Here is a 27,930-nt window from a genome sequence, read left to right on the forward strand (position 1 = left end):
GATTTCTTATGTAAGGTAAGTACCTAAGCTCAAAAACATTGGTTTGGGAATTTAGTTTCTCATGTAGCACATTGACTTTTTTTTTTTTTTTTTAAATATGTGAACACACCAATAGAAGTTTTCAAGTGCAACTACAGATGACTCTCAGTTACTTGGCAATTTACCCAGGTTGCAAGTTCCTATACAAGGATTATAGAAACAGATCTAGCATAGGAGACTTACTAGAACCCAGACACAAACCAAATAAATACATCTGTAGACTTCCAAGGCTTGCTTCCGTTCAGGAAGCAAACATTCCCTCTTTGATGACAGTGTGCAAGTCTTGTGACATGCAAGTATGTCCCACACACCACTGCACACCTGGACACAAGCACAACACACTGCTTCTGGGGGGTAAATGTGCTGAATAAACTCTAATGAGATTGAATTACTTGGCTAGGCCCCTCTAGAATGAGGCTGGTGGCTGCTGCCTCTGCAGCTCACTCGTGGTGCTGAATGGCCCAGCACATCAGGTGTGACACTCCGTGGGCTCAGGACACCGCTCAATGGCACGAGTGGGGCAACCCATCCCAGCTTTCTTGTGCAACTCCACCAGAATGTCTCTTCCCCACCCTGTATCGCTTCACTCAGGGGGACCCCAGGGCACACATACCTTTGGTATTGACTCATCCATAGGTTCTTCTTCTAGGAGCTTCTCACTGGAGACAAGAGAACACGTGAGAGAGCTGTTCATTTAAAGACCAAAATGTTTGTGAACTACTAAGGGAAAAAAAAAAACCAACTTGCACCAATTGGCACCAAAGCAATGGTTTAGTATGTAGGGAAGAAAGGTAATCAATAACTCTACAGAAGTCCAGCTCCTTAATTACAAGAAATTATGTCCTGCAAAGGTCTGGGAAAAAAGGTGAATTCAAGCCAAGGTGAATTCAAATTCACATCATCTTTCATAAAGTCGTGGTCCCCATTATGAACAATCTCACATCTGGCAAGCTCAGGTTACACGGCTGAAGTTTGACTCTAAAGCAGCTGTGGGCTCACCTCACATTTGGACTAAATCCACGATGAGTAAAAAGTCACACCAAAGCAGCCACAAATCTAGTAACCAAACATGACTGTTCAGCAACTCCAAAGTGCTGTAACTCCAGGCAAGCAGCCTTGATGTCCAGGTGGCAAAACAGAATCTTCAATTTAATAATTGATAGAATAATCTCAAAATTACATGCATTAAAACCCCAGGAAAAAGAAATAAAAACCCAAACGCAGACAAAATAACCGCAAAAACCCCACTTTGCAATTTTCTGTCTGTGAGACACTCACCTAGGCTTAGCTTTCATCCTTGGAGAGGGAGTTTTGGACTTTTTTTCTGAAGAAGGCAAGGAAACTATAGTTTTACCCTCTGGAACTACTATGAAACTTTACCTGCTTTTGCTGTAAGTCCCACAAAAGCAGAGCCGTCAACACGTCACCTGGGTGACATTTAACTGGGTCAGACTTAAGGAACTGAAGGGACCCATGCCTGACCTTGGTTAGCATCTTCCAGGTCAGTCTGCTGGCTCACTGTAACCACGGCAACACCAGAGTTAACCATTTTCTGCTCGGAGACACGAAATCATGAACAAAACATGTATATGACCAATAAAAAAAGTGGGTATTTTTAGAAACAGGTTTTTTGTACTAGTCTGTGGCAACAGCTTCATGACAGGTTCATCATTGTCCACACATAAAAGTCTTTTAGGCTGTGTGTGACACCATGGGTTTCCCACTAAGAACATCCCACTGTCTCCTTATAAGGGGAAGTAAATTTTTGTTTCCTTTTTAAAGCAGTTTTGCCAAAATTGCAGCTCTGGCGACAAATATTTGAGCTGAATAGATATAAATCAGTTTTCTTTGAAAGTAGGTTTTAGTCACACCCATTAAAAAAAGCAGACTGGAGGAGGGGGAAAGGGGCATAAGGACTGTTTCAACATACAGCAAACAGTGCTACAGAGCCTGTTACCTGCTGTCTGTGCTGAGAAGTTAAGTTGTCTTTTGGAGTCTCCAGGTTTTCAGAGTTTGAAGGATCTGTCCTCCTCTGTGCATTAGAGGACACAGGTATCTCTGCAGAAGAGCAACTGGGGTGAGAATGTCATCACAGTAATTGAACACACTCACTACCCCTTCTTTCCATTCCCACACGTGCATGCATAAACTGCAGCAGTACAACCTTCTAGGCACAAACATCTCAAGATCACATTTAACAGAACAACCCCAAATATCTTCAAATTGCCCAGTGAAAAATTGCAATGCTAAATAAACAACATATAAGCTCATCGATACTGGATGAACACATGCATGTTTATAATCTTACCACTTATATTGCTACATTGACTCCTCAGCTCTGGAGGACATGGAGCAACCCTTTGTGTCTGACTAAAGCAGAGGGGATCTTCGACCACCTATGTTTCCCTCCACTCAATCTCTATCAGGCACTGCAAAATTTGTTTCACTACAGATTAACTACCTTCTGCCCTTTGTACCCCTTGATTGCTTCAAGCAGCAGTGCCCACCTTGCACCTCTCTGTGCTCCAGTGGACCCTGATAAAGGAACTCCTAGCTCATCTGCATCTCCACAATCTGGAGGAGTTACAACCTAAAATAAGCTAGAATGGAAGTGGAGGAAAATGGGAAGGACTACAAAGAAGTTACTGCCTCATATATTTAGAGCTGGTAGTAGCTCTTTCAAGTATTCACCCGGAGAAATCTGAAATGCACAGGAACTTAGGGGAAAGTAAAAATGTCTTTTTAATATCTTCACAAAAAGAATGTTACCTATCCTAAGAGCTCTTCAAACTTGATTTGTTTTCAAGACAGTAGGTGGTAGCAGCAGAAAGCTGTGATTTCACAGCCTTAGAGGATGTGGAATTATCTGTCAAGCAAGTTACACCAAGAAAGGATCCACACAAAAAGTAAATCACTCTAAAACCTGAAATAAGGCCAGTTTTGGAGCAAGGACAAATCCCAGCCTTCAAAGCTAAAAGGTCACCATACATAAAAAAAAAAAAAGTCATCTTCCAAAAAATTTGATGCTGAAGTTCATCTGAGGAAGCGTTTCCTGCTTAGGACCAACTTTGATCACACACACCTCCTGCATTTTTGCTGTAAGCAGCTTTTCCTTAAACTGTGGGTCACAGCCTTGTGGGGATTTACAGAAGAATTTCAGAGCATGAGAATGGAAGAAAGGAGTTACTTTCCCTTTTCTTGGCAGGTGCTGGGCTTAGACCTTCCTTTGGGTCAGACACAGAAATGACACATCTGTACATCAGGCTCCAAGTTACCTCAACAACCACCGAATTTGGAACACAACAAAACTCTGCCAAATGACCCTGGAAGAAGATGACTTGCAGGAGATGTTCACTGGCAGCACAGGAAACACCACCATTTGATGGTGGAAAACTTAATGTCCCCAGTTCAAAGAAATACAAAGCATTGGCTGTATGCTGGTGAGCATAAGGAAATAAAGGCTATTCCAGGTCTAGCTAAGAGCCTTTTGTGCCTTAAGGCAGACAGCTACATTTGTAGCTGGGGCACACACAGACACAGCCCTGCAGCACGAGGTATTTACAGCAGCAGGTCGCTTCCTGCACAGGAGCTGGACTGCTGCTCACCTTTACCCACAAATAGGGGTTGCAGATGAGCACCTCTGCTCCCCCAGCTGTTCTTCCACAACAGCTCCAGGCATCTCCCAAGGCATCATCCACTCCACCTGGGGACAGGAGACTGGAGCACACCACTTTCTAGCATATCACCTTGTTCAGAAGAAACAGAAGACACCTCCCTGCAGGAAGCTTTAGAAGAGGTTGCCCCACCATATGCATGCCACTGCACACAGGAGAGCTTGTTAAGTGCCAAGGTGCAAATATTGGCCCATCAGAGAACCTGTGCTTTCTGGAGGCCAGATGCCACCATCCCCTTCTGCAGGCACCCACAGGGCATGGCCAAACCAGAAACCAGGCACTGGGAGGGGAGGACAGGAGGGTGCATCCCACTGCACCTGCAGATGGAGAAAGTTCTGCACAATCCGCACACCAGAGGTCAGCCAGCAGCTGAAACGTGCCTGGCCAGGCCACCTGCCAGCACACAGAGCCTGTCTCCATGAGCCTTCCCCTGCCTGTGGAACCCCAGCAGCACACAGCCATGGTGCCCAGCCCTCACTCCCCAGGCTAGAGGGACTCAGCACCTGCCACAAGCACCAGTTACCAAGCTCACAAGGCAGGAACAGCGGAAGATTAAGCTTGGGCATTGCTTGGTTTTTTTCCTTTTTATTTTGCTGTTTTAAGTGAGGTTAACTGTAAGCTGTGGACTGCAAGTGAAAATGATAATTTGAAAACAGATATTTGAATTTAATGAAATAGCACAATTTAAAAAAAAAAAAAAAAAAAAAATCACCTGCTTCATTCTGAATGGCTGGCTTCCCAGAAAGGACAATCTCCTCTTCAGAATCAACTATCTGTTGGTATGAATTAATGTCACATGAAAGTGTTCTTAAAAAGAGTAGTCTTTTTCTAGTAAGGTCAGCTTCTTAGTAAGAAAACTAACAATTGCTACTTGCCAGCAACAAATCAGTGGATGGTGATTAAGTTGATCATTTGGAAAGCTCTTGGCTCCTTTAGGAGCAAATGACAGCCACTATATTATGGTTATTTACTGTCATGTAAACTTTTCTGCAAATCCCAGAGACTGTGGATGAATTACAAATCAAAAATTGACTATGTTAACATTTGTGGGGGGTAGGAGGGGGGAGGGAAATCACACACAACCTATATTTTTAGATTGGCTAATAAAAAACCTTGAGGTTTTAGAAACATTCTACTCTTTGTCTTGAACTTCTATCTACAAAGTCAGTCTAAGATTTGCATCTTTCAGCACACCTCCAGGTTTTTGTGTAACAGTTTGCTCATCCTGTGCAGTGTAACACTTGGAGCTATATGCAAGATCATGTTCATACTTAAGTTATGCAATTAAATGCCACAGGCTTTATTTTCCACTTCAGAAACTCAGGGAAAGTTATAACATAAGGAATTAATTAACAAATCAGTTTAACCTTCCCACTTTTAAACCATAAATTTGAGTACCTTGAAACTTCTTTCCTAAAACACCTATTTCCTCTTCCAGGCCAAAGCTACGAGCATCTATATAGAGTATCCATAATGGGAAAACAAATATATAGTAAAGAGTCATGGAGAAAATAAAGAAACCACAAAACACAAATCCCACAAACCTGAATGGTTTTTCCCAGTGCAAAATATAGTTTAGAAAAGAAAAAGAGCACATATTAGAGCTTACCATCAGTTTTTCATCTCCCAGGACTTTTCTAAGTACACTTGAGATTTCAAACTCAGCACTGAAAACCAGTTTGATTTTTGTTACTTCTGTTTTGTTAAGAGCAGAGGGTATCTTCATAAAAATTTTAACAATCTTTTGTCCATCCTCCTCTGTGTAAAAAAACAAACCAACAAACCAAACAAATAATTAGATTTGTTTTAGATCAAGACATTCTTCTGTCAACCCAAAAAATGTCTGAGTAAGTGTTTGGGATTTTTAAAAGAGTCTCTTTTACATCCTGCCCTTGCATTTCCAGTTACTCTGTTCACTCATTTCTTTCCTGTTGAGTCTTGATTATGCTGTTCCCCAGGACACCTATAAACTGATACCTCAAGCTGTCCTTCTTGGGTAGGGAGGGTGGATTATTGTGCAGAATGAGGCCACACACTGTCCAAAGGACAAGGCAGGAAAGGAGAAGACACAGGAACACTTTGGTGATGGTGAGATTTTAGGTTTACTCCATTTGCCTCATGAACCTCCAGCCAAACAGGATAGTGTCGTTGGAAAAAATCTTACCTTTCACGCTGTAACTGTTGACATTTTCTTTTGACAGCCTCACAGAGTCCCAAAGAGCTGCCTTTGAAAGCCAAAGCCATCGTGTCAGAAGGGCTGAGGGAGTGCCCACTGACTTAGGCTAAGCCAAGGCCACCTGGGCTGTGCTGTTACCTCATCACAATCCACATAGAAAGTCACACTCTGGCTGCCAGCATTGAAGTCAATCCAGAACTCCTCCAGCTTCTCATCCGATGGCTTCTTCACCTGGGGAAGAAGAGCAGTACTGCTGCTCCCCAAAAAGCCCCGCAACTGCAGTATCAGGCCCAATTTTCTTTAATGAGACAAAACTGGAAAGTGTTACCCTACATAAACATCTGTACACCTTGCAGAAATAAGAGTTCAGATCACCCTGTGAGGTGCCAGCTCACCAACCACACCCATGTCAGACACGGCTCTACTTCAGCCAAGGGAGAGGCAACGCACAAATGCTCACATATTTGTGCCAGGAAAAAACCATGGAAGCTCTCTCTGTTTCTGAGCACTTGAAATAAGCAGAAGCAGCACAGCCAGCTTCCATCTACATGGGTTTGGTTCAGTATGACCGCCAGGAACAGCACCACACTTCATTTAATTGAAGACCAGTGAAGCAAACTACAGGAGCTTCAGCTGTGACCTCTCCTACATGGGCAGCAGGCTAATCTTGTTTTCTGGCAGCTTGGAAACAGCTCTGCCAGAGGAATCAGCATTATCCTGTCCTCCTGTTAGTTTTTAGAACTCTCTTCTGTCATCACCATGAAGAGAAGTGCTGCCTCCATCACCTGGCTGATACAAAAGCAAAGTCAGCAGCACTAAGCTGGGAGCTAAGTGACAAACAAGCAAACTTTCCAGCTAGAACAGAAGGTTACACTCTATGCTCCAAGAAATCGAGCTTTTCAATGAAGAAGAGGCAGGGGGAGAAAACCCCCAAGCATTTACCACAGAAAGCAACATCTGAGCAGCCATAACACTGTAGGGAAGGTGTCAGAGCTTTGAGGGCTATTACCTCATTCATGTCAGCAAAAGCAGATATGCAAGGAAATGAGTAGACTCTGGAAGAGAAGCAGACTTCATATGATACATCCAACATCAGAGTCTGACTTCAATGATTTTATTTTTAATACGATTAGTAATCAATCTTATTATTCAAAAAATAATTACGAATGTTCTAAAAGTAAATTAAGCTTGGATAAGCTAGACACTACAGTATTGTAGTAGTGATGCATTATCTTCATGGATTTTACTTTCAAAAGAGCCACCATAAAAATAAATAAAATCTTCTTCTTTAAAACAACTTCATTCTTCACATGTGATGTAATTTTTTTTTACTATAACCCAACCCAGTTTAAAATTCTGTTTATTCCCCTCTGCAGTAATGATGGAACCAGTTTATTCTGTTGGTTCCCAGCTTACCTTCTTTTATCTCCAAGCCTTTCATTTAGTAGGTTAAGAAATTTTCTGCAGTCCTTCAAGACAAACAACACATTATTTTTAAAAATAAGGCTACTTCTCCTTTGCAAATAGTTATTCTATTGTGTAGAATCACTATTTGCTGTGTAACCTCTACTCTCCAGTTAAAACCTTTGAACTGGTCAGTGGGAAGCCAAAGACCATTGGGAAGAGACACCTTAGGTTAAAACAAAAGGTTAGACCCAACTTAAAATTGCTAAGTCTTCAAATATAAACCCCATGAATTAACTTATTTATGCATTATTTATTATATTTTTCATTTTACTTTTCTATAGGTAAAATAGCTTAGGAGTATGAGCTATTTTAACAATGTGTGATGTAATATTTACCATATCAATATAGAAAAAAAATAAAATGTGCCATCCACATATAACCTTTTGTATTTATCAAATCAGTTTTGTAGGAGCTTCTTGCAAGGACACCCTGGCTTAACTCAACCAAAACTAGCCCCTATACAGACTTGTCAAGTATGTTGTTTTCAAAATAAGGACCCTCACCGTCTCAAATTCCCGATCCTTGATCTCTTTGAAAGCTTCAGCAAGATAGTTATCTTCAAACCAGTGGTGAACAAGGTCGTCCCTCCATTTTTTTATCATTAACCTACAAAGTGCTTCTGAAAGGGCAACCTGAAGGTCATAATCTGCCAGGTAAACATAAGCACAGGATAAATATCACCTCTCCAGCACAGGAGAGGGTTATAGCATTGCCACTCTTGCAATTTTATACTGCACAGTCATATTCATCCTCTAGCCTCAGTTTCCCCTAGGAGAACAGGGGAGGGTAACAGCCAAGTGTTGGCTCAGGCATCCTCAGCTCCCCCAGCTGAGTGAGATCGAGGTACAGAGCGCTGCAAACCACGACACACACGAGTGCATTGGGAGATGTGCTTGGGGTTCGGGAAGGGGATGAGAGCAAACGCTCATCACTAACTCACTAGGATTGGGCTACATTCCATATAGCATGCCAGTACTCTAGAAAGTTATTATTAGGACAAAACAAAGATTTCACTCAGGAGAACACAAACCTTGTTAACTAAACTTTGTCCACATCATGGCAAAGCAATTAAAATTTAATTTTTTTAGGACTAAAAGCCAGCATATTCTGTAAACACATATGTAAGGCTGATCTATTTACTTTTCTACATAAATCAGTTTAGCTTCTCTGATTAGTCAATATGCATTACTAAAACCAACCAGAAAGAACTAATGCCTTGCTGCATTTAAGTTTTTTTATTTATATTTTGTAAGAGCACATCTGACTTTCCTCCCTAAAAATCAACTCTTGACAAGGAAATATGATTTAATTTACAATTCATCTATAATAAATAAGCAGATGAGGTAAAGCTGGAGAGCTTCTTACCACCAACCTCCAGTATAGTTTTTGCAAGGTCTTTCCTGAAACAACATAATGCCACAAGTTAAAGTAGAAATAACTAACTCCAATTGCAGAGAAGAGGGTATGTGGCTACAGCAGTTGGAGGGAAAACTACTTACGTGAGCGAGCACATATCCTCAGAGAGAGGGAACTTCTTTCTCTCCTCCCGTGGGAGACTGTCGAGTATAGAGTTGAGGGTCCTCAAGGCCTTTTCCCCCACGAAAGAAGGGGTAGAAAATGAAGGGAAATAAAACAGTAACATTTTTTCACATTTTTTATCTAATTATGCAAACTTTCACACAAATGTATCTGATTTTCTCCTCCTAGTAGGAATCTTACCTCCAGATGCAGAGCGTAGCAAAGATTTGCTTCTGTCACTAGGCGCCCTAGTTCAGGCAAAAATAAATTCACTAGCTCTTTCTTCCCTAGAAAAACAATTTGAAAGATACAGCTAGAAATGGGCTGGTGTCCATATAAAAACAGCTGAAGCAACTACAGCTTGTTGTGTTGAAGGAATAAAAACATCCCAGCTGTAAGTTCATTTTAAACAAAGCTTCCAACCATCTAATCCTAGACAAAAAGGGGAACTGGTAACTTCCATCTAAAAAAATTTGCTCCAGATACACTAACTTCTGACCTGGGTAGCTATTTAAAGAGGCACAGAAAGGGGAAGCTAATTACTAGCTACAAGAGGAAACCTGAACATACAGGTTTTGTCAAAGTCAACAGAGCAAACCAATAAAGTATTAACCAGAAGGTGCTTGTGCCACTCTGCTACCACTAGAATAAGGTGCAAGGACAAATAAGCACACATTACCTGACCCACATTGCAATGTTTCACTTTTACATGGATTGTGAGCCTGGTTGTCTGGTCACATAGATATTTTCTGAAAGCACCTGCTCCCCTGCCCTAATGGAAAACCAGCTGCAGCCACAGAACAACATTTTGGTGCTGAAATGAATGAGAGATGGACAGACACCTCTCTGTCGAGTTCAGAAGGCTGAAGGAGTTACCATGTTATTCTGTGGAGTTGGTTGGCTTCAGCAAGGGAATAACATCTGATGCCAGAGCAAATAAGTGTGAAGAACAGACTGTCTAGCCTGAAACCCCTTTCAGAAGGGCCACTTACTCTGATCAAGTGAAATACCTGATGCTGACCATTTAAACAAGATACCAGAGATAGATTTTTTCACTATGTACAAAACAAGCAAACAAAGAGAATCAGAAAAAGGTTTTCTGCTCCAATGTAAATATTAATGAAAATTAACTGGAGAGAAATCAACAGGAGGATAGGAAAAAAAAAAATTTGCAGAGAGGAAGAAGTAGTAAGCAGAAGAGAAAACAGAAAGAGAACAGAGTTCAAGCAGAATTAAGAAATGTGCTTCCAAGATTAAGATTCGGGATATTGAGGAATGGAAGGAAAAAAAATACTGACCTTCATTACTGCATTTGCAAATCACCTGATGGAAAGAGTAAAAGAAGCCTTCATTAATGCACCATCACCCAAGAACAGCAGTACTCAAAGTGCTGAGGTGTTTATGTGTATCCCCACCCCCCCAACTTTCAGGGGCTAAATAACATAAAACAGTAGTGTACCCACATCAGCAAAAGCCACCTGATACAGGTATGTTACATATGGTCACCCTGATCATACAGGTTGGAACTACACAGGGAGGGTGAAGGTAGCCAAGCACCCACTTCCCCCAGGAATGGATTTCAGCAGCACTGGAGAACACAGTGCCTACATGTTCCCAGGAAAACCCACATCATGACATCGTTCTCTGATTTTTATTACACATGTGGGCCTATGTAAAAGCACATTTGATGTTTACACACTACGGTACTAGATATCACAATGTATATCTGAAAGGTGTTAAAGTCCTTAGAGGAAAATTAAAAACAAAACTTTTAAAAAATTAAAAACCAACTCCACAACACAAACAACTTCTTCCTCCACAGTGAAAGCAAGCAGAAGAAATGTACCAGGAAGAAAAATAAATTAAGTTTTTGGGGAAAAGAAATGGGTATGACAATTTAAAAGTGGTTAGTAGAGAAAGAAGGAAGTTTGATTTTGCTCAAATATCTTTTATCGGACTTCCTAAAAAGAGTCATAGGTATTGATATGAATTCTGATGCACAAAGTGACACAGTTCCCATAAGCTACAGACAGCAAGACTGGGAGCAACGGCTAGGGGAAAAGCTTAAAAGCATTCTTCCTACTACAAATGTTACATCACTAGGCCTCCAATACCCTTAAAGTTATGACTATTTAAAGTTGAAACCTAAATGAGTTGTAAGCAAGTTAGATCATCCTTTAGTATTAAATCATCATCTGTTTCAAACACAGTAGGAACAAATTGCCAAGACCACCTTGGCAAACACGTTTGCACACAAAGTGCAGCTCGGTGTCAGTAACTTGTGGGTTTTAAAGAGAGCTTCAGCACACAAGATTTTATTTACAAAATGCATCAGAACGTCTTGCAAATTTTTCTGCAAAAACAAATACTTCAGGTTAGAAAATGAGAAAATTCTGCAGCCCCATGACAGCTTCTCACAAGTGTGTCAAATCTCAGCCAGCCTAGAGCACACTCCTGGACACTGCTCACCCACACCACCTGGGCTGCATCCCATGCTCAGCCCTAGAGCACCAGGTCAATTGGCAATTATTTATTTTCTAACAGGAAATTGCTTGTGAACAATAGCTATCTTATCCAATAAAGGTAAACCTTCTGTCCCCTGAATGCACAAACATACCAATGCAGAGTCAAAGAAGTCTTCAAGCAGTAACATCAAATATTTATTCTCATTTGGGTCGATGACGGTCACAAATGCTCTTGCTCTTTCAAACCAAGATACCAGGTAAAAGTTAAAAGAATGAGTTAAAGACAAGGAAGAGGAGTTAATAATGTAGGTCTGCAGGAAACCTTACAGAGTTTTTCACTCTTTAAACTTCGGAGTCACGTACTGTGTCAAAAGCTACATGGCATTAAGGAATTCAAATTTTGCTAGGAGGACATGAAAAATGCCATTTCTGTCCCCCCTCCTCCCCAGCCCTCCTTTTATTCCCCCTCCTTTCTTGACCAAGGCACCCACTCTTCGTGCTCAGACACAATACATGCTGCTAGTGGCATCAAAACTCCTACAGACATTTCTAGAGGACATCAACTCACAGCAAATATTGTAAAACTTTTTCAAGCTAAGTATTTTAATACTTCATGGTTTTAAACATAGCATAGCATCACACGCAAACAGTGAACTAGAAATCCATGCTCCACTGGAAGTACAGAGCTCAGACTGGAAAAGCTTTTTTAATTTATCTCCATACAGGAATTTTGAGAAACTGTATCCCTGAAAAGCATAACTACAAGGCAGGAACACAACATTTTGGACCAAGAACTCCTCAGTACAACTCTGCTAATAGAGAGCATGTGTTAACTGTTCCCTGATAGCTGTGCTAGATCCAGGTGTTACTCATCTTCAGCACAATTGCATTTCTGCTACTACAAGTATTACCAGCTGAAATCAATATAGTGCCATTGTGCCAGAAAAGAAAATGCAATTTTGGATTAAATGCATCTGGTTCCTTACATATCTAGCGAGACACCTTCAAAAGAATATCTCAGATTACCTATTACTAGAACTGTATCTTGCTGGAGCATTTAAAATGCGTTTAGAAGTCTATATCATTTCATCAATGGGACTCAAAAACTCATCCTCTCCTTCCACTATCAGCTTTAAAAAAACACAAACAACCCCAAACCTTTAAATTAGGGAATTAGTGGAGCCATAATATTGGTTGCTACACCAAAAGCAATAAAAGAGAGCAAGCATTTTTTTCCCTACTCAGTTCATGCAATATATTAAAAAAAAATTCTTTTCTGTGTGGCCAACAAGCAATCCCCTAGTTTTGACTTCCCTGGAGTTCTTTTTCTCATGCAAACAACCTTAAATCACATTAGTAACTTGTATACAATATTATACTCATCTTTGCTAGCAGTCCTTGCTCAATAAACAAGCTCTTCTTTTCTTGAAGATCACTTTTAAGGTAGAGCTGAATACACTTCAGCATCAGTGAAACATTCTGAAATTCATTCTTGTCCAGCTCCTACAGAAACACAGAGCACTGTGCATCATTAGTCTGATGCCCTCTGAGCTGGTTGTTAGGATAGTTGAGACTATTTATGGTACTTGCCTTTCTCAGTGCTTTGTCCAGCTGGTTTAAGAGAGAGTCATTGTATCTCTGGGGAGGCTCTACTTCTCCCTCTTGAAGCAGCTCATGTATTTTTTGAAATCCCTTCCCTTTAAAGGCATCAATGAGCAGTGATTCAAGCTGCAAAGGGAGGGGAAGGAAACAGCTAGCGAGTAAAATAAGCAATCATTAAAATTGTTGCAGAACTAGTTATGATAAAATGCTTGCAATGCTGTTTCAAAAGTTGCAAGCTTTTTCTTCATTTTTGTTTGAGTTCATTTGTTTCTCTACTTTCATTTTACTCCTGTAACTAAAGTGAAATATCAGTCTTAAGCTCCAAAAGAAAGAGAACCCTTGAAACTGATTAATCTTAAAAGATCCTGAATAAGGAAATAGGCAATTTAGTATGCCTCACTTGTAAGTCCCACAACTATTGCAATAATTTCTTCCTATTTACTAAGGAAAAGATTAAGGGGACTGCTGCACTTCTCACATTAAACTAAATTACTGAAAGTTCTAGGTCATGCCATATCCCATTAAGAAATGGGCCTCTGAAAAAAAAAAAAATATATATATAAATAACAATTCATAAGATTAAAGTAAGCATGCATTTAAAAGATCCTTACATAGTCTTCTGCTCTGTGTGCCATACTGCTACTCACATCTCTATTTCGTTCTTCACTTTTTTCTTCCTTTAAAAACAAAAGGAAGGGAAAAATACAGGGAAGAAAAAATCCTCTTTCTCCATTTCCTCCAAAAACAAAAAAAGAAAACCCAGCCAACCAAAACAAACCCGAACACTTTTTCAGCCCCAAAGGTGAAGAGCACTTACTCATCCCCTCTCTCCCAAAACGCTGGTTTTCCTTCTTTATTTCCTGCGTTACAAACCACCCCATGCCTCCCAACCCGAGGTTTCTGGCAGCCACGGGGAGTCCGGCGGGTGTCCCCGGAGGGAGCCCGATGTGTCCCCCTCTCCGTGGCCGCTGCCGGGTCTCCGCCGCGGGGAGCGCCGCTTACCTGAGCCATGGCGCGGGGGAGAAGGTCCGGGGGCTGCTTCACACCCTCCCCCACGGCCATGACCCGCTACTGCTGGACACACCCGAGTTTAGGGCGAAGGGAGACCCTCGCCAGCCTTTCTCACAGCTCCGAGCGTTCTCCTTTCCTCAGCGAGCCCTCAGTCTATACCCCAGCGCCGGAGAAAAAAAGAAGAGTAAGCAGCCGGTTTCGCACCCGCCCCAAAAAGCCGCAGCTGTGGGGTGCCTGGGACGGACCTTCCACACCAGAGCACCGGCGCTGCAGCACTGACAGAGTCCCGGGCGAGCCCAGGGGTGCAAAAGAGGAGTCTGGAGCCTCCCTGGGGACTACTCTCGGCCGAGGGGTGCCACAGCCGGCGTGTACTGCTGCCTGATGCGCTTTATTGTGCTCAGCTGAGTGTAAAGTTCAGTAAATTTTGGACCAGAGAGGATGGAAGCGAATGAGAAAATCATTCCGACCAGGTGGAATCGTTTAAAAGGTGACAGCAGCGCTTGGCGTTCAAGGGCTTGGTCTCTATGCTGTTGTGGATAATTTTTTTCTTTCTGTTTTTCACCGCAAAAATCAATCTCCCTCCTTCCTCGCCACAACCCCTCCCCCCCCCCCCAAAAAAAAAAAACCAAAACCAACAACAAGCAAAACCAAACAACCTCACGAAAACCAAACCAACAAACCAAAAAACTTCAAACATCACACCCCATTGGTTATTTCTTTGGAAGAGAAAAGGTAAGAAAAAACCTATAACTTTTTAACAAGTTAAAATGTGCCACCAACACCAGCTTTGCATTTTACACCAGGTGCTATAGAGCACAGCGCGAAGGGGAAACCTGCCCAATAACGCCGATTTCGTTTACATCCAAACAGCAGGTTATTCAGAATCTTTGCCTCCCTCCGGGGGCTTTACAAGCTGCAGGCAGCTCCGGGCAACGCTCAAAATCCAATATCAGGAGCGTCCCGGACGGGTCCCCCACCGCTCCATCACCCCTCACATCCCGGCACCCGCGGGAGAGAGCGGCAGAGCACCGCGGCTGCCGGGTTAGACTTCCAAACCCTGCTCAAGTTTGCCGAGGTGACGGCCCCAGTGCACAACCCCTGTGTCTATCCCCCGTCACACACCTTCAGGTGACGGTGGCGCAACCCGCCTGTGGCGTGGAGGGGGAGCGCAGCTCCTGCCCACCCAGGTGCCGCGGCGGGTTCGGGGATGGTGCTGCTGTTCCGCCTGCGGGGCCGGCTGAGAGCTACTCCCCCACCTCGGCGACGCCCCGACGGCATAAAAAACCGGGAGCTGTCACCCACGGCCACTCTCTGCCATGAAGCTCACCTGGGATATCAATGACCCCAAGCTGCCGCAGGTAACGGGTGGCCGGGGAGGTACTGCGGAGAGTTTCCCTCCAACTCTAACGTGGAGTTGGGGAGCAGCAGAACAAACTTCACTCTAAGCAAGGCTTTGTTTTTTGTCTGCTTTATTTCTCTTGCACCTTTTCACTTTTTTTGTTATTGTTTTGTAGTCTTTATAAAGTCACTTGTAATGAAAGCATGGATTTGATACACAGCTTTGGCTAGCTGGGTATGAACTCCTAAAACAACCTGTGGCTCCATTGGGCCAGTTTTCTTCTCCCTCATCCCCCTCTTCCTTGTTCAAGAAATGTTGAATAGAAGATTGAATTGACTGTTTACTACTATGATCCAAGTTACCTAATTATATCTTTGGTTTATTGATGCGACACTTTAATGCCAATGAGCACTCCACTTTTTGTCTTGTTGTGAGTTTCAAGTGTTTTATTATCTGCAACTTTTTTCATCTTAGAGTTTATTTAAGTTTATAGAGCCCATGCTGTTACAGAATGTCTTCATGCTGTAAATGTTGGTAGTTTACTTCTGTTTGCTGGGATTGCTCACATGTGGTACATGAATATGTTAAATATGTATTGTATTGTAAATACTTGCAGTTTAAAATCTTAGTTCTTCTTTCATAGTTCTGGCAATTACGTTTTAGTAAGGAACTCCAGAAAGCCAGTGAAACCCGAAATTGAACAAATTCTTTGTTTGAACCACTATACATACGTGGAAGTACATTTGCAATGACAAATCTTTTTATCTCTATTTTTTGGGGAAAGCCTTATTCAAATCATATTAGATGCACTTTAAGAAGCTGTTCCATAGCTAAGACTTCTAGTTTCCTGCCTGCAGGTGCATGGTCCCACAAGAAGGAGAACTTAATAGCAGTCATGATCAGGGTGGCTTGTGTCCTGTCTGGGCACACTGGTGGTAGACTAGTCAGTAAATTCTCGTAGTAAGGCGGATGTCTTATAGCTGGGTGACTTCACTGTAAAAGGCATATGTGTCAAAGGACTGTGATATAATGGATCACAACGCAAAAGAGGAAAGGATCCTGACTTTCTTTTGAGATCTGGAATCTCAGACTGCCCTAGCCCTTCTAGAGAGCTCTTCTGAATAAGCTATTCTTTCAATACTTCTTCTTCTGCTGCTTGGGTGGTCATAGAAGAAGCATTTTTCCCCCGTTACGTGTTTTATAACAAGGCAAAAATATCAGGTTGTAATATACTAATAATGCGCTCTTGCTGTTCACCTTGCTCCCTTGCCCTGCTGCAGGAGCCGAAGCAGTTCGATGCCTTCCAGGAATGGCCCGATGGCTACGTGCGGCTCATCTACTCGAGCGAGGAGAAGAACGCGCAGCGGCACCTCAGCGGCTGGGCCATGCGCAACACCAACAACCACAACTGCCAGATCCTCAAGAAGTCCTGCCTGGGGGTGGTGGTGTGTGCCCGGAGCTGCGCCCTGCCCGGCGGGGCCAGGCTGCAGCTCCGCCCCGCCATATGCGACAAGGCTCGGCAGAAGCAACAAAGTGAGAGGCACCCAGAGAGAGCTGCCATGCCCACGGGACCCCATTTCTTTCATCTGGGCTTGATTTTTAAACCGGAGTCACTCTTACTTGCGCGCAGACTAAGGCATAATTGCAATGACTGATTAATTCCAAATTTCATCAATGTCTGTTTGCAAATTCTTAAGGGGATCCGAATTAATATCCTTTAAATTATTAGCATCTGTATCTCGTGGGCAGTTCTAGTTCATACCGTTCAGTTATGCTTGCTAGTCTATGACGCATTTCCTTGGACAATACATTTTAATCTGAATTTTAGAGAAGTCTGACCATGTTGCTCTTGAGCTCTGTTTACTCTCAGGCAGCACCCTTGTCCTTAACCAGTCTCTTCAGTAGTTTCTGTCTGTTCACAGAGAAAGCCTGCCCCAACTGTAACTCTGCCCTCGAGCTGATTCCTTGCCGAGGACACAGCGGCTATCCGGTCACGAACTTCTGGAGGCTTGATGGCAAAGCAATATTTTTCCAGGTAAAAAGCAGCCGTATTTATTTGTGCACACTATATAAATTGTATCTGTATATAAAATAATACCCGTAAAGAGAGAGATTTCTTCTTCCTCCCCCCTTTTCTTTTTCTGCGTAACACAGAGCATGATGAGCAGGGTGGAGGTCTGGTCCGTGACTGAATTTCTCTTTAGTAGGAATATGACAAGAACAAATAAAACAAAAATACTTGGCTGCCTCTTTAAAAGCTGTACTTGGGTTGACAGTATTCAGTTTTAACTACAATATCATTGATGGCTAAAATTCTCCTGTTTACAGAACAAAAATATGAACAAAAAGGTTGTCTTGCACCCTGGTCCCTATGACAACTGAATCTCTCCAATATTTATTCCCAAATATTTATTTTCTACTAAAATAAATGGGAAAAAAAGCCTTACTTAATTTACGTAAGCTGAAACATGAAAATTCTACTTAATATGAAACTGGCCTTTGAATTTGGAAGGAATTAAAATCTTGCCAGAAAAAAAGAAGAATCTTAGCTAAAATTTGAAATTTAATGTTGATATTTTTTTTTTTTTTGCAGTATTAGAACAAAAAGTAAACAAAAAGTTTCTGTTCTATGAGATTACATTCTATCCTGGATAAATTTTTTCCCTGACTCACACAGCAATGAATTCTGTTCTCCAGTCAGTAAATGGAAGAAAACTGGCCATATTCCCAGATTCCCACCTATGTTATTCAAATGTTCTCTTATAGACATGCAAAACTCGAAGACTTTTCCTATCAAAAAAGTTGATAAATCCTTGCTCAGAAGTTAATTTCTGCTTGAGAAAGGACAGTGTTTTAAAAGCAATTTTTAGCTTCCTACTTTATATTTGGGACTAAATGCAGATTTGTTCAGACAAATGAGTAAGGACATGTAGCATACATGGCTTCATCATTTGATTACATAGATTTGTATACCTATAGATGTTTCAATAGCAGAGCATCTTTGGATGGTTTTCCAGGGTCTAATTTTCAGTCCTATTCAAGAAGGTGTATTGCTTTAAGAGAATATTTGTCATCTTGTGGCATGAAACCTCTTTAATGCCTATTTATACTATTTATATATGTACTTACAAAGCAAAACTGAGATACTGGACTGCAGAAAACCAACCAAACTAAATTTACATATATTGTTTTCTCCTTAGTTCAAATTATCTACTCCTGAATGTCACAAACTTAGGTAACACTTTTGATCCTTCATCAGCTCTGCAGTCCTCACTGACTTCTCCCTCACTTTTTCCTTCTATCTACATCCAAATCATGATTTATTCTATTTACTTATTTTTACAATGAATTGGTCCTTCCTTTCTTCTTTTGCCAAACCACAGACCATGCTGTGACTACCTCTTGTGCTACTTGGAGCATTTTCTCTTATATTACCCCCTTCCAGGTTCACATCTAATTCTTTGTTAATCCTAATTTAGGCTAAAGGAGTCCATGACCATCCCAGGCCAGAGAGTAAACTGGAGGCAGAGGCAAGAAGAAGTGCCATTAAGAAGCAAATGTCCTCTTATCACCACTCCCAGAAAAAGCGACCTCTAAACTCAGAGGTAAGTCAAAGTCATTAGTCAAATAAAAAGGTGACATAAATGAACTTGGTTTTGTTTGGGGTTTTTTTGTCAATTAAAAAGGTGTGATAAGCACATACTGGGAATCTCAGGGCAAAACAAAGATTTACACCATGCTACACCTGTTAATTTGGGGCTGAAAGGAGCAATAGCACAAGTATTGAGACACGTGTGTGGGCAGTATTGATTCCTGAATCTTAAAGATCTACTTCTCCTTGCCAGGCAGGAAGGTATCATGACAGCAGTGGTTACACCAATAACCTACAGAATTTTCACTGCATGGATGGCCCAGAAAGAGTTGGTATCTTCACAGACACCAATTTTTCAATTCCAGCCCAGTCTTACCCTTCACTGCAGAACACAGACCTCTACAAGGCACCTTATGACTCAGCCAGCTTCCAAGAGGACCAGCTATCTCCATACCCTAAATGCCCAAATCCAAGGATCTACATGCCCAGGCCATGCAGTTACGAGTTTGGAGTTCCTACCTTTATAAGCTCGAGTCCTTACCCAACATTTTACAAAGAGCTGGCCAGTCCTGCCATTGATGCAGACCCCCTCAGTCTGAACGGGTCTCACTACAGTGCTGTGACTACCCATGATAAGAGCTTTGATAACGCTGGCAGACATTATGGACTGAAACCAGTGTGGGGAAAAACCAGCAGCGGAGACCGGAGTGACTACGGGCAGATGCCAACAAGTGCTCCCCACGCTTACTGCAGTGGGGACTATCCCTGCAGGTACAGCCCCAGCCCTGCTCCCATGGCCCCGCCACTGCAGACGGTCATCACCACCACCACCAAGGTGTCCTACCAGGCCTACAAGCCACCCGCGCTGAAATACAGCGACAACCTCTGTGATATGAAAAACCTTCAGAGCTATACTCACATGGCAGAAAATGTCTCGGGTGCCATCTATTCAGGGATGAAGATTCAGGAAGACTTTGGGATGATAAAGTCAGCGTTGCTCTACCAGCATGACTCCATCCCCACAAAATCCAAACCAACCGAGAGCGTGGAGGGCTATCGGTATGGGCTCCCTCTGGGGAACAGCTTTGGGGAGCATGAAGGCCAGGCCCTAAGGTTTGAGAATGCTGAATACTGACTAAACAGTGCCTAAATGGCAAATACACGAAGATGACCACGTGGATGCTAAGCCAGGTGGTTTGGGATTTGAGGAGAGGTAAGGAAGCAGTACATCAAGACAGCTTTTTTCTAAAAGCACCTTTCTGGTGCTGTGTGCTGAGTGAATTATATTTTGTACCTAATTTCAAAGAAGCCCCACACAATCTCTAAAATGGCACAAGCAGCTGAGCCCAAAACACACCTGAGAGAAGACAATATGGAGGCACAGCTCCTCTGGAAGTCAACAGCCTCCTCTGACAGCAAATGCAACCCACTTATAGCTACAACTCCTGCCAGATGCCTCAAGCTTTGAGAGAACACTCCATCTGTAAGAAAGAAAAGGTTAATCAGGCAATGGAAAAAAAGATGAAGGAAGGTAGCTGTAAATTATAGTCAACTGAAGGAAATGGCAGGGAAAGAAAGAAATAAAAGAAATGTGAAAGCAAGACAATTTGCAGAATAATTCACCTGAATGGTCCATTCACCTGCCATGATCCTTTTGACGAATGGAAAGATCAGCTAAGTTTCTCTGAAATGAGAAATGAAAAACCTGAAACCTAAGAAATGAAACATGCTAAATGCAGGTTGCTTTTTGATCCCCTGTATCAAGAGTAGAGACTACCCAGACTTTCTATGTAAGAAGGACAGCCCAGCACAGCCACACCAGGAACTGATGCCCTGTAACACTCAGTCGGGAGGCAGGAAGGCTCAGGTTACCCCCACTAAGCCTGCTCAGCATCACATGGATACCAGGGTTAATATACATGGTCATGAAAACCATTTGCAGAGAAACTGGTTTTTGCTTAAAGGGGCCTGGCAAGCTGGTCAGACCAATACTGCATGGGTATTGGTGCAAAATTCTCTTTACCTATGAATACAACTCGTCCTGTCTAGGAATGCAACATCCCAGCTACTTAGCAGTACAGGTCAGTGTTGAATGCATCTTTCCTGGCTGCCTCTCTGCACTCCATCTCCATCAGGTCTTTCTCCCTCTCCTGAGGGACTTCTAGTCATTTTTCCCTCTGCAATCATAGCTCCCCATGACAACCCTACTTTGGAAATTAAACAACCAGCCAACAGAGAGGTTACAAAACAAAAATCTCCAAACTGAACTAAACAAGGAAAATGTAGGGAAATGCATTCCCAAATTCATCCCTAGACTAACTCATTATTCTGGAAAGCAGAAAAACCAGAGCCGTGCTGGTTTAAAACTAAAAATATTTTGAAAGCTGCCTAGTACTGGGGAATAGAATGTTCACCCAAAATGTGTGCCAAGCAAGGGAGCTAAGTAGACACAGGGGATTGGCCAGGGTTAAAAAATTTCTTTTGGTATCACTTTTATTAAGTTACCAAGTATCTTCAACTTTTTGAACACTTTTTTTTTTTTTTTTTACATCTGTCTTATGTATGTTTTTACTGTTTTGAGTAGCAGCATACTACTGTAGTCTTTCAATAAATGTAAAATCACAGTTAAAAGCAAGGCACCATGTAAAGTAATGTGAGCAGCTGGCTAGTTAGAATGATAAGGTTCTGTGCATTGAAGCCATCATGAAACTGGTAAACAAATTTTATTTTCAAAACACCATACACATATCTGAGGTTTAAAAACAGCTATTTGTGATGTAGTATATTTTCTTTCTTTTTATATTTTTATGAAAAACACTGTGTTCAGTCTGAGATGTGAAACTGAGCCCCACAGGAATTTAGTTAATAGCATCCTGTTTTCAGCAGTGGGTTGTTCAGCATTTTAAAAATTCAAGCCAGGAAAAGAAGGAATTCACAAAAGGACTAAATTAATTCATCTGCAGCAAGCTTACCCTGTCTTTTAGCTTTAGCATACTTGCTGTATATGTCCCTTGGCTTTTGTTAAACTCTTATGGCAATTCTTCTACCAAGTGTTTTAAATTACTGGTAAGAACAGATTCCAGTGAACAACATCAGCTTGAGAATTAGCCCATATACTAACCTTTAAAAAAGAAAAAAAAAGGTGGTTTGTGATTTATTACCCGGGAAGACTAATGCAAAATGTTAGAGTTTAGGAATATATAACACTGCCTGTTTCCAGAACTGGGATTTCTCATCTGTATGCCAAATCATACTGAGGCATTTGACATGAGAATAAAAATCAAGGCTTACAGCCTTATAAGTTTAAAGGGAAAAAAAGTATAAGAAGGGAATAAGGCCAAACAAAATGGCTAAAAAAGCTGGAAAGATTCACTGCAGATGGGAAAATCAAGGAAAATATCAAAGCTGTACATTGCTCTATTTTATATTGATTTTAGAGGAGTTAGCCAACCACAACTCAAGCACAAGTTATTAAAATACTACATGCTATTAAAACAGACAAGCTGTGGGGGTTGCATGCTGTTTACATTACTGGTATGAAGCTTGTCATTGTAGTTGTATGCTTAAATCATTATGTTATCCAATTAAACACAGCCTTTTAAGCAGAATTTTGCACACCACTAAAGAAAATGCAGCCAATTGTGTTAAGATGCTACTTTTAGTGTGTGGATTTATTTATAATAAACATGACAGCTGCTTAAGCACAGTGAAAAGCTATGGTGGCGATTACCTTGCTGCATCATCTGTAGCAGTACAACAAATAAAACCACTCTAAAGGTTATTGTAGTCTTTCCTCACTTTGCTTCCTTTCATGTACAATTGTCCAGGATGAGATTAGCTGTATATTACCCTTTTCAGATAAAAGATCAGATGGATAGTCTAGAGATGTAGACAGTTTTTCTCTTCAAAATACATAAATGTAAAGACAATGGGAGCTTCTGTAACAAAAAAAGAGCTGAAATTGAAAGCCTCATTGTAAGTTTATACAGCTGCAGGATTGACTTTAAAAGCATGTTCCTCAGGCAAAGCAGCATCCTGAAGCAAGATGGTCCCTGAGTAAGCACCTTCTCTTCCATTAATTGTCCCTTTCAAGTGTGGTTTCTGGTCCTGCATTGAACACCTGAGAGGAGCCCTTCACTGGCCTGTACCCTGTACTCTAACAGACATCCTCATCTAACAAACTCCAGTTGTTATGGCAAAATCACAGAGGGAGTGGAGGAGAAGGTGCTTTTGAATCTCAGTCTCCTGTGGCTCTGGCCTCATATGGGTTACAAGGGCCCTACTGAGGTAAAGCACCATCTGTCCCCGTGCTGAGGCTGCCCTTTGTACCAAAACAACAGCCTCGTAATGGCAGAGGTTAAAAGCCCAAGTGTTGAATGGGTGCCTCCCAGAGACAAAAGGCCCCATGACAATATTTTTCAACCGTGTACCCACCAAATGCAGCCATGTATCTGTCACACGCCTGATGGATGCATATACATGTGGGTATCACTTCATGGTCACGTCTCCTCCTGGAGGGAGGACAGAGCCAGTCACACTGTGCTAGTCCACGACCACATGTATCCCCCCAGTCCTGCTAAAGACCTCCTATGAGAGTCCGAGCGATTTGCTGAGCACTTGCTCCTCTTCTGGAAGCAGGTTATCTCAGGGCGTTTCAAATGTGCTAAATGCTACAAGCAAGGCACGCAGGAATTTGGCTGTTCTGGGCTTCTCGAGCCTGAAGTAGTTGATCTCTTCATTTGGGGGTACAAACCATCACTTTTAAAGACAGAGACAAGCTTTCCTCTGAGTTCTATGTGTGGAAGCCACCACTGTAACAGAGTAGAATATGATTTGAGACTTTTGTTCCTGGGGATTTTCTGTGATTTCTTCTGGATTTCTGGGGTTTTTCTTAGTGTCTTTTTTGGGGGGAAGTTATCTAATACAACTGAGACAGCTTTCACCAAAGTAGATCATGTTTCCTTAGAGACATCATTTAGTAGGGTGCACAGTGCAGTTCTAGGGATGCATTTAGGAAAGATCATGTCATTCCCACCTTTATTAGTAGAAGTCACATGCAGATATAAAAAGGGAAGAACTGAGGCTTTTAGTGTTGGAGTGGTTCCTCACAGCACACTGAATGAAAAGTTATTCCAGGCCTGTTAAAATCCCTCTGCCTGAGAAATAATGAGACTGGTGTACAGTGGTTATCCATGCCCGGATTACTGCCTTTGGTGTTCTAGCTGCCTAAAGTTAAGTATCTGCCTGTCACTCACAAACAAAGGGAGTAAAAACCAGGTACTGTTTATGTAGTGCTACGCCTGGGATTGTGCAAAATGAAGAGTGCTTTTCAACACAGCACCTCTCTAGGCTTGCAAGAGTCCACACGAGACACGAAGATCAGTGGGATGATACAGGTGTGAGCAAGTATCTCAGAGAAACCTCGCTAGTTTGGCTCAACTTCATTCAAACGAACAGAAAAATGAAGTTTACACAATCCCTATAAGCTTCAACATGCATTCTGGCACTTGTGACGGTGTTTGGGAGAAGGCAGCTTCAGATATTTTGGCTGGCACTTGAGCATAGCATCAACACCTTTAAGGACCACAACTTAAAGCAGGTTCTTTCAACAGAAAATTACCAGTGGCTCTGCTTGTGTTGTTTTGCAAAATAAGCAGGGAAGCAGGTGCATGAGGATGTTCTCAGAGGTGCTTTAGCAGGGCTCACAAACATCCTGGGTCTCTTTGTTCCATCCTGTTTCCTTTCCTTCAGTTTCCTGGTTCATAGCAAGAGCACAGTACAGCATCTCTCTCCTGTCTTTATGACAAAATGAAGTGTTAAGTGACTGGCCTGCAGTGCTGGTACTGCAACTCCACACCGTGTTGCAGTCTGGCTCAAACACTGGCAAGTCCTGTCTACAGCCTTTCTGTCTTCATGTGTGTGAAATGTTGGGAACCATTACACAAAGTGCCAACAATTGACAGACACAAGGTCCTGGTAACAGAATTTAGACAAATATTTCTCTTGTGCAAAACTAATACAGAAATTATTTAAACATCAACCCCTTGCTTGTGCTAGATCTCTTACAAGTGACTGTAATTAGACTGGAAATGCCCCACAGGCAACCAAGAGCATTTTCATCTTGTTCAGCAACATGAACAGTGGGACTGAATGCACCCTCAGCAGGTTTGCTGGTGACACCAAGCTGTGTGGTGCAGTCAGCACGCTGGAGGGAAGGGATGGCATCCAGATGGACTGGACAGGCTGGAGAGGGGGGCTTGTGCAAACCTCATGGAGTTCAACAAGGCCAAGTGCAAGGTCTTGCATGTGGGTCAGGGCAACCTCAAGGACAAATACAGGCTGGGGGAGAATGGATTGAGAGCAGCCCTGGGGAGAAGGACTTGGGGGTGTTGGTTGATGAGAAGCTCAGCATGACCCAGCAGTGTGTGGCTGCAGCCCAGAAAGCCAAATGTATCCTGGGTATGCATCCAAAGCAGCATGGCCAGCAGGCTGGGGGAGCTGACTCTGCCACTCTGCACTGCTCTGGTGAGACCCTATCGAGCTCTGGGGTCCCCAAAATAAGAAGGACATGGACCTGTTGGAGCAAAGCCAGAGGAGGCCACGAAGATGCTCACAGGGCTGGAGCACCCCTTCTATGAAGACAGGATGAGGGAAGTTGGAGATGTTCAGCCTGGAGAAAAAAAGAGTTCTGGGCTGACCTTGTAGCATCCTTCCAGTACCTAATGGGGGCCTGCAAGAGAGCTGGAGAAGGACTTTTTACATGTGGGGATAGGACAAGGGGGCATGGCTTTACACTGAGACAGGGTGGGTTTAGATTGGATATATGGAAGAAATTCTTTACTGTGAGGGTGGTGAAGCACAGGAACAGGGTGCCCAGAAAAGCTGTGGATGCCCTATAAGTGTTCAAGACCAGTTTGGATTGGACACCTGATCTAGTGGAAGGTGTCCCTGACCATGGCAGGGAGGTTGGAACTACATGGTTTTAAGGTTCCTTCCAGCCCAAACCATTCTATGATCTTATGAAACTGAATGGCAGCACCAGGGGAGGAGGAGGGAGCCCATCACTGGGAAAGCACAGCCATGGGACATGGCTAAACTGTAGAGAGAGGAAAGGAAAGAAGGGCAGGGAGGGGACATCACAGGGCAACCGCTGCATCATTTCCACTGACAGTGGAGAGGTGTTTTCACATATGCAATGTAGGGATGCGTCCACGTAGCAGTGATCAAACCCATTTTTAGAGGTTAATGCATGGTGAAATTCTTTGCTATATACAATCAGCTCCTGCTGAATCTCTGCCTGAATTCTACCGTGTGGGTAGACTTTTTGTCTTCTCATGTTCAAGTCTCACCTTTGAACTTTATTTTACCTGGCAGTCACCTCTGATGTTTTATTTCACTAAAGGAAACAGGCATATTTTGTTTCAGAAAATACGATGTTGTTTTCTTGTACTTTCATTTCAGCAAGGTATGTGCAAGTGGTTAAATCCTTTGGATTCCAGAAAACCGATTCCCATAGCCTCACGTTCCACCCAATTGACTTGAGGCAGAATCAATTAATCTGTCAACAAAGTCATCACAAAGTTACCATGCCAATTAATGTGGAACAGGGAGGGGAGGAAAAAAAAAAGGTATAATGAAGACAGCTTCCCATTTCTGCTCAGCAAGCCTGAGCTGCCAGCTTGGCAAAGCGGATAGGAATCGGAATTTCTAACACAATTTTCTGCCTTTCCCTCCGTGGTGCTTCTAGCAGTTATTGTGTTGAAATGATCTCCTCCTTTTCTTGCCCCTCACTCTCAAAAACATTAAAAAATAGGAAGCTCAAGCTAATGTTGAGAGTTGAAGCTTAAAGTGAGACTTCCCTGTCAAAAGCACCTCTGGATCAGACACTATATATGCCATTTTTGTTAACCCTGCCTTCTGTAGACACAGGAGAAATGCAAGATTACAAAGGACCAAGCAGAAAGTTCATTATTATTTTTGCAATAGAAATACATATATTTTAGAATACATAGAGTACTCAAAGTTTCTCCCCTGCATCAGTATTAGCAACATGCATTTTAATAAATTTCTTACAATAAACAATAATAATAATTTTAAAAAATGCTAGGGGGAAAAAATCCCTCAGGTTTCACTACAGCTGTGAATATTACAGGTGGGAATTTCTGTACAAATCCTAAGTACACTGTGGCTTAGCTGGTAGCTTTGTTTCATATGATCACAAAATGGTTTGGATTGGACTGGAAGAAGACCTTGAAGATCATCTAGTTCCAACCCCCTTGCCATGGGCAGGGACACCTTCCATTAGACCAGGATGCTCAGAGTCCCATCCAAGCTGGCTTTGAACACCTCCAGGGAAGGGGCATCCACAACTTCCCTGGGTAACCTGTTCCTGTGCCTCACCATCATCACAGTAAATATTTTTTTCCTAATACCTAATCTAAGCCTACTCCCTTTCAATTTGAACCCGTTTCCCTTTGTCCATGCTTTTGCAAATAGACTCAATCCATCTTTCCTGAAATTTCCCTTTAGGTAGTGGAAGGCTACTGTAAGGTCAGCCCAGAGCCTTCTGCTCTCCAGGCTGAACAGCTCCAACTCTCTCAGCCTGCCTGCATAGGAGAGCTGCTCCAGCCCTCTGAGCATCACCGTGGCCCTGCTCTGGACTCGCTCCAACAGGTCCATGTCCTTCCTGTGCTGAGGACCCAGAGCCGGATGCAGCGCTCCCGGTGGGCTCTCACCAGACCACCAAACATATATTCAATATATAATTACTATCACCAGTAATTATACTAAAGACAGTCTAAAGACGATCTCGTGTATCATGGGGCCACCTGTCAGGGAACCTGTGACGTGGCTCTCATCGTCAGGCTCCGCTCCCGTTGCGCACCACCCCCTTTCCAAAGCGTGGTGTGCCCGCTCCCCCCAGCGCTCCTTATCCACCGCCTCCCAGCTCCTCCGCTCCATCTGCGACTCCCTGGCAGCCGTGACCGCGGCCGGGAGGGCGGTGCCGGCGGCGGGGCCCGCCCCAGCCCGGGGCCCGGCCCCGCGCC

The 27,930-nt window shown here is 42.7% G+C and overlaps 2 protein-coding genes across 2 annotated transcripts in view; one reads left to right on the forward strand and one right to left on the reverse strand.

The window, feature by feature from the left end:
* The window catches only part of SYCP2L (synaptonemal complex protein 2 like), a 30,519-nt gene extending 16,516 nt beyond the window's left edge, over positions 1-14,003 (reverse strand). Inside the window, exons 1-18 of the mRNA XM_039569446.1 lie at positions 13,944-14,003; positions 13,553-13,618; positions 12,930-13,067; positions 12,719-12,842; positions 9,076-9,161; positions 8,856-8,944; positions 8,722-8,756; positions 7,860-8,002; positions 7,306-7,358; positions 6,899-6,944; positions 6,028-6,120; positions 5,878-5,938; positions 5,323-5,471; positions 4,426-4,486; positions 1,997-2,097; positions 1,522-1,591; positions 1,318-1,363; positions 653-698 (exon numbers count right to left, since the gene is read on the reverse strand). Of these exons, the coding sequence (XP_039425380.1) occupies positions 653-698; positions 1,318-1,363; positions 1,522-1,591; positions 1,997-2,097; positions 4,426-4,486; positions 5,323-5,471; positions 5,878-5,938; positions 6,028-6,120; positions 6,899-6,944; positions 7,306-7,358; positions 7,860-8,002; positions 8,722-8,756; positions 8,856-8,944; positions 9,076-9,161; positions 12,719-12,842; positions 12,930-13,067; positions 13,553-13,618; positions 13,944-14,003 (1,467 nt within the window). The remainder of the gene's footprint in view (positions 1-652; positions 699-1,317; positions 1,364-1,521; positions 1,592-1,996; positions 2,098-4,425; positions 4,487-5,322; positions 5,472-5,877; positions 5,939-6,027; positions 6,121-6,898; positions 6,945-7,305; positions 7,359-7,859; positions 8,003-8,721; positions 8,757-8,855; positions 8,945-9,075; positions 9,162-12,718; positions 12,843-12,929; positions 13,068-13,552; positions 13,619-13,943) is intronic.
* A 1,265-nt stretch (positions 14,004-15,268) lies between these two features.
* GCM2 (glial cells missing transcription factor 2) lies at positions 15,269-20,018 on the forward strand. The gene is made up of 5 exons (XM_010402857.3): positions 15,269-15,310; positions 16,572-16,824; positions 17,214-17,326; positions 18,771-18,896; positions 19,137-20,018. The coding sequence occupies exons 1-5, from the start codon at positions 15,269-15,271 to the stop codon at positions 20,016-20,018; spliced, it is 1,416 nt and encodes a 471-aa protein (XP_010401159.1).
* The last annotated feature ends 7,912 nt before the right edge of the window (positions 20,019-27,930 follow it).

Source organism: Corvus cornix, chromosome 2, assembly GCF_000738735.6.
Source record: "Corvus cornix cornix isolate S_Up_H32 chromosome 2, ASM73873v5, whole genome shotgun sequence".
Taxonomy (NCBI): Eukaryota; Metazoa; Chordata; class Aves; order Passeriformes; family Corvidae; genus Corvus; species Corvus cornix.